Raw genomic sequence first — 11,467 nt, 5'->3', positions numbered from 1 at the left:
AAAATGTGATCAAATGTCCTTATTCCCTGTTTTATACTAATAGAAATTTCAGGGTTTTGTTTCAGGGTTAGGTTTTATGCGAAAATAAATGTTTCAGATCTGAAAGTCTGAAATCTGGGCGAGAGATGGCGCTATATGCCTAAATGATAGCCATTTTGGTTTTCGATTATCGCGCAAATAAAAGCAATAAAATATTCCAGTCAAATTACTGTAACAAAGAATCTAAAACACAATATTACACGTAGGTAGGTAGGTAGGTAAATTTAACAAAATCGAATGAATCTAGATGGTCATTTACATTTTTGCCAAATGGTGAGCGTGGCTCGAAAGTAGGTCGACCGGCGTGCTCCAAAATAGGACGTTCAAATTCCTCCCATAGGAGGTTGTTACTCCCAACTGTATGCAATTTGAAACATGTGGGTCAAACTGTTCTTGAGTTATCGTTGACCGTAGGCAGACACTGAAATACATAGTGAAATTGGCCAAATCTACCTAATTTGCATAATTAAAAAAAAAATCAAAACCTGTGTGATATGTTTTGGGGCCAGTCCTTATTCATTCACATACCAAAAATGAGCAATATCCATTGAACCTGAACTGACTTATGGCCATTTCCATTTTTGCCAAAAAGTGGGCGTGGCTCGAAAGTAGGTCAACTGGCGTGCTCCAAAATAGGACGTTCACATCTGTCCCATAGGAGTAACAACTGTATGCAATTTTAAACATGTGGGTCAAATGGTTCTCAAGTTATCGTTGACTGTAGCCAAATGTTGACGGACAGACGGACGGACGGGCGACACCCTATGACAATGGCTCATCCTGACGATGTCAATGTGAGCTAAAAACTTAGTCTTAACATTAATCTCATCATTAACTTGTTCTTGTAGACTGAACCCTAGATACATTGCGCATAACGAACTCGTAACTATACCATGTTCACACACTCAATGATCTATGAGACAAAGTCAATGTTAAGACTAATGTTAAGACTAATTTTCTGTCCCCAGTACAACAAATCTACATAATAAGTGAACAGACATAGCAATATTTAATGATGGGGATGATAAGCAGGGGGGGGGGGTCTAAAGACGAACCCTCAATGGGATGGAGTGTGGTCAGGAGAAAGGTGCAGGTTTATTACAAATAGAATGATTTATTTTATTAAAATAAATTACAATAACAAATTATTCGAGTTTTATTTCTTTATTTTTACCACTATGTCATGAATCAGTTTTTTTTTCAACAAATAATTGTAGGTGGCCTGCTTTGCTTTCATACGTAAAGTTCTTGATGGATCGGAGCTAAATGCCCTCTCACCATTAGTATTCATGTATTTGGTACGATTGGGTTTACATAAACATCAAAACTTCGGTGGTATGAGTAAATGATTTTTATTTGTGTACTTTAACTTTATGATTTAAGTCCCTGTAGATTGTTGAGCTTGGCTCATGTAAAATAGGCAGTGATTGGGGAATTTTTTACCGGTCTACATTTTGAACATTTCCTAAAATTTGGTACGAGGGAGTGGAAAGTGAAATCGAAAAGCAGGTGTTTGCAGTTTTTTTTTTAGAAACTATCCAACTGGGAGCACTTGCTACCTCTGGAGATAACCATAGAGTGAGGAATACGGAGAACATTCAATAAAAAAAAACATCCATGACATCACGCTCCTGAGATATCCATTCTCGAAACAATGTAGATTATGTTTACCTTTCTCAGAGCAGCATCTCTCTCCTCCAAGACGACCCTCATCTCCTCTGCTGACACCTGGCGGTGGGTTTTCTTGTGCGCTCGCAGGCGTTCCAAGATGGCCACAGCGTGATGCTCAAGAGCCTTTGCTGACTCATCTCTGCTCAGCTCCAACAACAGTGAGCTGATCGTCTGCAATCAAAAAGAGATAAATAAAAAATACGTAACACAAAAAGACACAAAGTGTAACAAAGTAAAAACAACAAGTAATCACGACATGGAACCAGGTTACTCTCATATATCTTTCTAACTATACAAAAAAATTATACAATAAGCATTCGAAAACATAGCAAACCCAGCAGAATGGAGCAAGAGTGGAGTTATGGATCAAGTATTGCAAAATGTTTGGCAAAACAATAACAAAGCTACAGTAAGACCAGATGTAGCAAAGACCACCACCACCACCACTACCACACATATTAGTAGCACGACGTAGCCATCAACGGTGTCACAGTGTAGAGTCCTGGCTCACTATTACATATAATGAAGCTATAGCAGAAACTTACAATATAGCAACATGCTACCTATGCTGATTCCCGGAACATTTGATGCTCCGTTTAAAATGACCTATAGAGCTTTTGTAAACCGGATAGTGCTGCCGTGATGATTTTCATCATCAACCGAATCATTGATGATGCCAAAGACACTACTAAACGCATGTGAGTGTGGCTACGTGTACGCCTTAAACTACTGATACAAGACTAACTGCATGTATCGTATCGCAATTTTACACTACCAGCGGATCTAAAGACACCATTGCTAGGAAATCGTGCTAATCAAAAAGCTCAGCTCGATGAGCTTTCCTTCACTAAATAATGCAATGGTCATTAATAATGAATTTCTCCCCCTGATCACTATGAACCTCATCCACGCTGCACCTATCACCGATAACACGTCCTGAGTCTCAGTCCTGTTATATGATACACGATCTCGTAATGTGATGGATTTTGTGTCGAGATTGTTAGAAGTATCACTGAATCGAATTCATATTTCTGAAGTTAGATTGAATGGCTGCCGTACACGAGACGACTTGTAGTGCATATATAGCAACCAGTGTGTTTTCATACAAAGGGAGGATCTATCACATTACCACTTGGCCCGCTGATGTCTTCCTTGGTTGAATACTTTGTAGTAAAATTATGCAATTTTAACAACATTTTCAATTTCTATAAGTATATTGCTGCTCTATCAGCCAGCCAGCCCGCACACACTACACGTATCTTCATGATAGAAATATGCGGCGGTGTGCTCTGGCTGGGGTTGCCTGTGCACACAATACTCTGTTGGGGCCAAAAAACACACTAACACACTCACTCCACTGGTAAAGCTTGAATTATCTTTCACACAAACATGAGAGCGAGGTGGGCGGCGCGTAATAAGTTAATAACCACTAATGTTATGTATGACAGCGCGTGCTGTCAGGCTGCGAACTTCTCTCGGCCCGCACGCACACACACACATATACATCCGCGCGTACCTATATTAGTACGACTGAGTATCGCTGTGCACCTATCTCTACGCGGAATCCCTCGCAAACGTCAAATATTGTCATACGTCGAGGATTATCTGAACCGTCAACGCGCAAAACTTTATAACAAACACGGAAGCAGAGTTGCGCCCGGCTGAAAGGAGACATTTAGCTACAGACTGAACAGTCAATGGAATTACATTGCGGAGGGAGCATAAGTAAACCAGCCAGACAAACAAGAGCTGGGAAACTCGGTGCAGCGTCGGCCCATATAGGGAGGGACGCAGCAGCCATCCCTCCCTATCGAGGACTCGACGCTCGCATGTTTTTCGTATAAACTCCACTTGTTTAAAATATATTTACTTAAAAGTGAGAGCAAATAGTTAGGTGGCGCGCGAGAGAGAGCGTGCACCTCGGCTGTGTAATACCTTGATCAAACTGTTTAGACGTATGTACCGAACGGAGCTAAGTCAACCTCCCCGCTGCACACACAGATATACACGCGCGCGCGAGCACGTGTACACATACACACACACACGCAAAGCATACACCCACACGTAAACACACACGAACGCACGCTCACACAAACACACACGCACACACACACGCACACACACACACCCGCGCGCGCGAGCACACACGCACACACACCCGCGCGCGCGAGCACACACGCACACACACCCGCGCGCGCGAGCACACACGCACACACACCCGCGCGCGCGAGCACACACGCACACACACCCGCGCGCGCGAGCACACACGCACACACACCCGCGCGCGCGAGCACACACGCACATCCATCTGAACCAGCACATGATCTCACGTACGCAGGCATACACACACGTATGCGCGCACTCATTCACCCACCCACCCACACACGTACGCACGCACACACACACACACACACACGTGCAGTGCCAGGGTGCCGCGCACTTCAGTCTTGTTGATCTTCCCAAATTATTTTAGTCATCTCTCAGCCTCGAGTTCTATTGACACAGTTCGATGTGGACAACGCTTGTGGGAGGGTTGAGAAATGCTAAGGCGATGTTCACCTTACTGATCGCTGGGAATCACCGACAAAATCAACATGTACTGTGTGCGCGCCGTACCCGTGAGCACAAGCGGCTGCTGGTCGGCCAGCAAGACCATCTTCATTTAATATCTGGATCAAGCGTGTTTGCTTTGACGAAAATCTGCCCGAAAATGATGGCTACAATGAACTAAACAAACTCGATCAGCGGGGCTTTACGTCAGAAACACGAGCCACCGGTTGGGTAAAACACTTGACGGGGGAGGGGGGAGGAGGGAAATATTCGCCATATTTACACTTACACAGCAAGCCTGCTATTGTGAACAGGTAAAGTGTTTAGAAAAGCTAAACGAGAGCTTCGCATTTCTTTCATACAGTTCCCATGTATATAAATTTTCGTTTGTGTGTTCGCATGTGTGTGTGTAATATACATAAATGCACGCACACACAAAAACACGTCTATCGCGGGTGTTTGTGTGTGTTTGTGTGTGTTTGTGAGTGTGTGTGTGTGTGTGTGTGTGTGTGCGTCTGTGCGCGTTTACGTGTGCGTGTATGTAGGTGATATATGATGTATCGTCAGAACGATTTGCTCTTAATATTTTGTGAGTGACAATGACATGGCAGCTCAAACAGAAAGCAGAAGACAAAGAATGCACCCCAAATCCCTCCCAATATCGTACATACACGCACATGCACACGCCGCTAGCTATGGATCCTGTCATATGGATGCCGAAATGATGTCCCTATTTTCTTCAAGAGCCTTTAGTAGCCAACGGTGAGGAATATTTCTTCGTTTTGTATCCTTCATTGATTCATGACTAAATTTAACAATGCGGTTCTTGTGTACACCACGTAAGTCCAAGAAGTGAAAACAGACGAGTTCCTATATTGTTACGAGTGTCTTCGTATCGAATGTTTCGCACTTACACTAGCAATTAATAACACTTGCTTTTCATTACTTATTCTTCCATGGAAACGTTCTAAAGAGTCAAAAGCCTTCAAGAGTCCAGCGTCGAGTTAAAAAAAATATATAACCCACCACCATTATTCCACAACATTACATGTCAGATTTCACGGATAAATGTTTCTCTTAGTGATTTATTTTTACTCGTTGTTTTTTTATGGGGAGGACAGCAGCATCTACGTAACTATCAACAATTCAAAGTTCGTCAACGATTTTGTTCAAGATGTACACTCTACTGATATTTGCTCACAGAACATTTTAGTCGCTATGTCTGCCAACATCTTCGAAAATTTATCTAGTGTCGAATATCTTCATGATGTATTCGAATCATTGAAATGCGTGAGTGTTCCACACTTCCACACTTCTATAAAACAGCAAGGGACGCAGCTCGCTTGGCTATCCAGTCAAAACTCTGGACCCACTGCTGTAAACGACGCAAGCGAGACGGGCAAGCAGCGGCCAGGACTTCTGGCTCAGAAGAGCGAGAGAGTGAGAAAAAGATAAAGCAGGAGAAAGCGAGAAAGAGAGAGAGAGAGAGAGAGAGAGAGAAACGGCATGCAGGAGCGAAAAAAGAAAACATTCTTCTGACAATCCTAGCAGACAAACTCAAGGCCTTCCCGGTCCCGGCGCGAGTGTATTACCCGTCGACAGAATTCGTCTTTGTTTGGGTCCTCGGCGGAGGATGCCCGGCACAAATAAATTGCCGCTGCGTGAATGGGGGGGGGGGGACTGGTTCAGACTCGGCACAGATTAGGTTTTTGTTAGCTTTACCATATTTGTGTTTCTCATTACCGAGTTTATTTTCATTTTTTCGCCCGTCATGCCAGCGCGCCGCGTAATCGCGCTGCGCTGCCGAAATGCCCGGGTGCCGATCTCACCCGGATCACAGGGCGCTTTGCACCGCAGGGGGAATAGCAACGTCCTGTCGGCCGCTGGGCGCCACACATCCGACTCGGCTGACAGGTGATGGGAGGCGCGGATGGCAGCCGGCTGCGTAGGCGAGACTGACATGAAGAATTCTGCGACGGGGAGATTTGCGGCAGTGTGTCTCGGCGGGGTTGAGCGGGCAGACAGCATGCGACGTCCCTCACTGTGGATAGCCTCGGGAACGAGGCAACCCTCGGCCCTCTGTATCTTCATTCGTTTAAAGTGATTACGTCACCGTAAATAGTAAAAGTAAAAAAAAGCGATTCTGTTCACTTTCATGGTTATGTTGCTGCATTATATTGCCTTACATATGCCTCTGATTGAGAGACAACATATTGATATTTTTAATTGAAAAAAAATCACTTCAGTCTAATCTGGTGCTGTGTGGTGCTCAGCATTCTCAGCAAATTCATAGTTTGCTTATATGGACCTGGTTAGCCTGTCCTACATCAGAAGGAAATCTTTTGTCTCACCCCATGAATGCTTACATATATTAGTCACACATCTATAAATGTAAAGCAGACTTAGCTTTTCCCGCAGGTCTATATACCTAGTATTGTACACTATGAACCATCGGCAGAGGTGGGAATTCTTTTAAGTGTACATTTAGATTTTTGCTAACTCAATTACTGGTATCAAAGTTCAATGCTACACAAATAGAGCATAAGCCAATAATAACACATTTTCAGATTAAAGGTCATTACAACGAAATAAAATAATTATAACTCCTTCAACAAATCTTCTTTTAATTTAATAGGACAGGTTTCTGTGGGAAATTTTCAACGTTCTTGACTAAGAAATAGTGAATTAATTTTAGAGTTGCTTATAGATATTAGAGAATGAAATTAAATTAAATTAGCATATAACGCTATCATTTATAAGGTAATACGTATAAATATTTAAAATAATTTGTAATTATGCATATACTACTCTAGGCTTAGGTTTATGACAGAAAAGATGAAAATTAACTTTCTTACCTGATCGGTTGCACCCAAGCTCTCCAATCCTACATAGGTGCTGTAAAAACGTCAAGTTTATAGTAATGTACAGCAGGACGTTTAAAAATACAATTAAAACACTGATATAAATGTTGCAGACTTTATAGTGTAAAATATTAATTAAACATTTACACATTGATAGAAATATGAAATTTGAGTTTCTATCACTGACAAGTTATCAGCTTGATTACTTATATACGATGAAGTTTTAAAGCCTTTTAGCAATGACCAAAATTTATGGCAATTTGAATGGACATGTACACAGACGTATGATGTTTTTATTTTAATCAATACTATAAATATTGACTAGGAGCTATAATATGAATTCGCTATTCCATGGATACATTTATTTTGTTATTATTATTTACGCCAAACTTCTCAAACACTAGAGATATACAATAAAAAAATTCCTTTTGAGAATATTTCTTCTTAAAGTTTAGCCAAGTTTCCCCATCCCTGATTGGGAATTGGGGTTGAATCATTAGTGTAACAACAATCAATAAATTAGTGTAAATGGTAAGCTAATGAAGAAAAATTAACAAGCTTCTCATTCAGACCGTTGGACCACTATTACCAAACACAGAATGGAAACATGCTCTTTGGCCTCTGCCATATGAATTCAAAATTTGAACACTTAAATTTCTTTAACTGATATGCTAAATAACAACAACCAGTGTGACTTTGCAAATAACATATGATGCCAAAACTACCAATGGCCTTGTGTAATCATAATTTCACTGACGGTAAATGAAGGCGAATAATTGTGAAAATCCTACGGTATAATTATATATGCATATTAAAATTCTAGTCAATATCAGCATCTTTTATAATGTTAAAGGTTGCTTTCTGATTAATCACTACAATGAATGTGTCTCATTTAAAGCACACTGTTCCATATGGTGGGAACATACAAGCTTTGGTGGCAAGTTCAACAAGCGAACATGGCATAGTGGATAGATTGCTGCTACGTGAATGCAAGCACTTATTGCGCACGCCTCTTGCCTGACAATAGCGTACGGTTCTGTCATTTCCTGTATTTCCTTCCTATGTTTGTATTGCCAAATTACTCTTTGCCGGGTAATTCGCTGCAAGAAGAGCGATTATTTTGTTTTCGTAAATTATTTATAGCATATTTGTACTGCGTGAGCGGCAAAGCATCGTGTTATGTCGTATGTGTATGGTCGCCATGATAATCAATCAGTTGCCATGGTGACCAAACTTGCATGCCGAATTGGTGCCACTTGTGGGTCAGTTTCATGGCAGTGTTTTGTCTGCAAATATTTCCTTAAACTTGTTTCGAGAATTTCTGAGTGCATAGACGCACTCGACCATTATTAGAGCTGCAGTCGGCTTGCTTCAGCTACCACCAGACTAACTCACACATGCATCAATGGATAGACTCCCTTTCCCTTGGACATGTACATGGACGCATGCTAAATGATTGGGCCCATTGGGGTGGAATTTCTACTCTCGTTTACGAAATGCATTGTTTGTTTCTTCACTAGACTGCTATGTTATAAAATCAAAACCGCACAAACACACCTGACGAAGGACTTGCTCACGTATCGACTAACTCACTTCAAACATGCAAAACATAAAGTAAACATTACAAGTACAGAAAAGAGGTTCCTCTGAAATGTTACGACGGGTAGTCATGAACTTATGAACAAAGCCAGTGCAAAGCCAAGCATGTGCGTTCATCTCGCGTGCAGATTCCACATGGTTGGGAAAACGCACACGTATTTTTCTCAGTATGTTGTGGTCATTAGCAAGCAGTATAGGATTGGGGTGCAGTTTTACAGTTAAGTGCATTATTACAATTAATGCGGAAACCTACACAAAATTCAGAATTAATCGAGTTCATATTTTCACTAGATCTTATTATCGCACCTTTTATTTTCCATTTGCAAGGCATGAAGACGGGCTATGGCAGCATCTCGCTCCTGATTAGCCATCTGTATTCTAGCCGTCATGGCTGCGTCTCGCTGCTTCTGCGCCCAGTAGATCTTCTCAACAGCGTCTAGACAGACATTGATTCAAACATGAATACATGCACACCAATCATCAGTCACTTAGTGCATGAAACATCACACGCATAGTTTTAATTCCTTTATGCTGATGGAGTTTCTTTATAAATGATCGAAATTCTTTTTGCAAATTTGCAAGCACCCATTGCCGTTAGCTCAAATCTGAACTTAATTAGCAAGAATTTAATAAATTTTCACAAGTTACGTAGTATGACAACTTTTATAATAACTGCTTAATTACACAATTTCATTTAACATTTATGGGATATATTGTGCCTATAGATATAGAAAATTTGCCTAATAGAAAATGACAGATAAATGTATATGCTATTATTAGTACAAGGTAAACGAATTTTGTTTCATATTTTATATAAAAGAGCAGGTTTAAACTATTTCTGAATGCAAAACTGAATGCAATAATATGAGGGGGCATGAAATGTTTCTCAAATTGAAATCATCAGCCCCTATGCAGACAACACCTGAGATGTATCGCGGAGCCTTGAACAGAGGGCAGCACCTTCTATCAACCCCAACCACACATTTCACATGAGTACATACATTTTATATGCAACTTCTGGCATAAGAAACGGACAACCTCCCAAACTTGTAAAATCAAACTATGCACAACCTAACTATAAAATGTTGTCATAAGGCCACAGGGGCAACATATCATATCCCTCACAATCCAAGTGTGAACAGGAAACGTTCTACACAAATTTAATGTGAACTTTTGGTTAGTGATTGTGGTGTGGTGTCTGTGAGTTGTGGATTAGTACGAGATTCCTCTGACCAATGCCCATACCAACGATTTTGGTGGATTTGGTGTGGGTTAGGTCAGAGCAACTTGCCTATACAAAACGTGGAATTTCTCCGATCCCGCCGAGGATCGCTGTTTTATCGCTCCAAACTCACAATTAGGGCTATCAATCAAGACCTGACGCACATAGATCGAAAACTGGATAACTTATATGCTTACTCGCGTTGGTAAGTACACTTGTACTATTTTACCTTAGTCGTATTTCGATTTGAAAATTTGTTGCTAACAATTTCCCTCCGACATCGGCCATCCATCGTCCAATGCGTGATGTCAGGTGACATGCGCGCAAGTGTCGGAATCGTGATCGCAAGATGGCCGATGTCGGAGGGAAATTGTTAGCAACAAATTTTCAAATCGAAATACGACTAAGGTAAAATAGTACAAGTGTTCTTACCAAAGCGAGCAAGCATATAAGTTATCCAGTTTTCGATCTATGTGCGTCAGGTCTTGATTGATAGCCCCAATTGTGAGTTTGGAGCGATGAAACAGCGATCCTCGTCGAGATCGGAGAAATTCCACGTTTTGTATAGGCAAGTTGCTCTGACCTAATACACACCAAATCCACCAAAATCGTCGGTGTGGGCATTGGTCAAAGAAATCTCGGACTAGTTGTGGATGTGATCTCGCTGAAAAAAGCACGAAATAACATTTTGGAGATCTGTTAATTATAAGCACACGTGATGAGTTGCACATTATAGGTGAGTGTCATGTTTAACATGTGACGTGATCATGCAAATAAAATTCTCATAATCTTTATAATGGAAATACAGTCACTTCCATGCATAATTCTGCACTCCACTTTCTCATTTCCTTTTTCTTACCAAAATGCCGCAGATATACAAGAACTAAGCCTGTGCACATTATTCATGCAATGGCATTTTAATATGATTAAGGAAGCATATTTATATAATAGGAATACATTTTACTGCATCTGTTGGCTGCAAAAAGAAAAACACAGTAACATGGGTATAATAACGACCATGTGTTATAAAAATGCTAATACAGACATGTGGGTGATTGTTATGAGCTGGCACTACTCATTCCTCTCACATCATATAACTCAAGTGATACTTACCTAGGTATGGTTGATGATAGCTTTATTTTGCAACTAAAGTTACTTAAGTTGTATGTAACCAGCCACTATCAAGTTTCTTTGTTTTATAGTGTATATTCACTAGTGATGTCCCGATGATCGATTATTATTGAAAGTCAGTCGTTTGCAGCAACCGTCTAAGCACTCGATTATGAAAATAAATAATCGATTATCAAAAGAAAAAGAAAAAAAAGGAATAAAAAAAAAATTAAATTAAATTTGCAAATTACATTGATGAAATGACTCTATATTTTATTTTTGTGTTTTTTTGGTTACTTTACAGCTTGGAGACAGCAAAATCTAACCTACACCAAACATAAATTAAAGCCAGCATAATACTGTTACATGGCTTTTAGAATATTGTATTATAAACAAGTGCCGCAGAGTGACAGCG

General features: G+C 40.6%; 1 protein-coding gene across 1 annotated transcript in view; it reads right to left on the bottom strand.

Moving 5' to 3' along the window:
- Window positions 1–11,467, bottom strand: part of LOC106806188 — a 99,127-nt gene that overhangs the window by 68,044 nt on the left and 19,616 nt on the right. Inside the window, exons 6-8 of the mRNA XM_014808053.1 lie at window positions 9,027–9,156; window positions 7,116–7,155; window positions 1,711–1,881 (exon numbers count right to left, since the gene is read on the bottom strand). Coding sequence (XP_014663539.1) covers window positions 1,711–1,881; window positions 7,116–7,155; window positions 9,027–9,156 — 341 coding nt within the window. The remainder of the gene's footprint in view (window positions 1–1,710; window positions 1,882–7,115; window positions 7,156–9,026; window positions 9,157–11,467) is intronic.

The sequence above is a fragment of the Priapulus caudatus genome, unplaced genomic scaffold, assembly GCF_000485595.1.
Source record: "Priapulus caudatus unplaced genomic scaffold, Priapulus_caudatus-5.0.1 Scaffold146, whole genome shotgun sequence".
Taxonomy (NCBI): Eukaryota; Metazoa; Priapulida; class Priapulimorpha; order Priapulimorphida; family Priapulidae; genus Priapulus; species Priapulus caudatus.
This window is presented reverse-complemented; position numbering and strand designations above follow the sequence as displayed.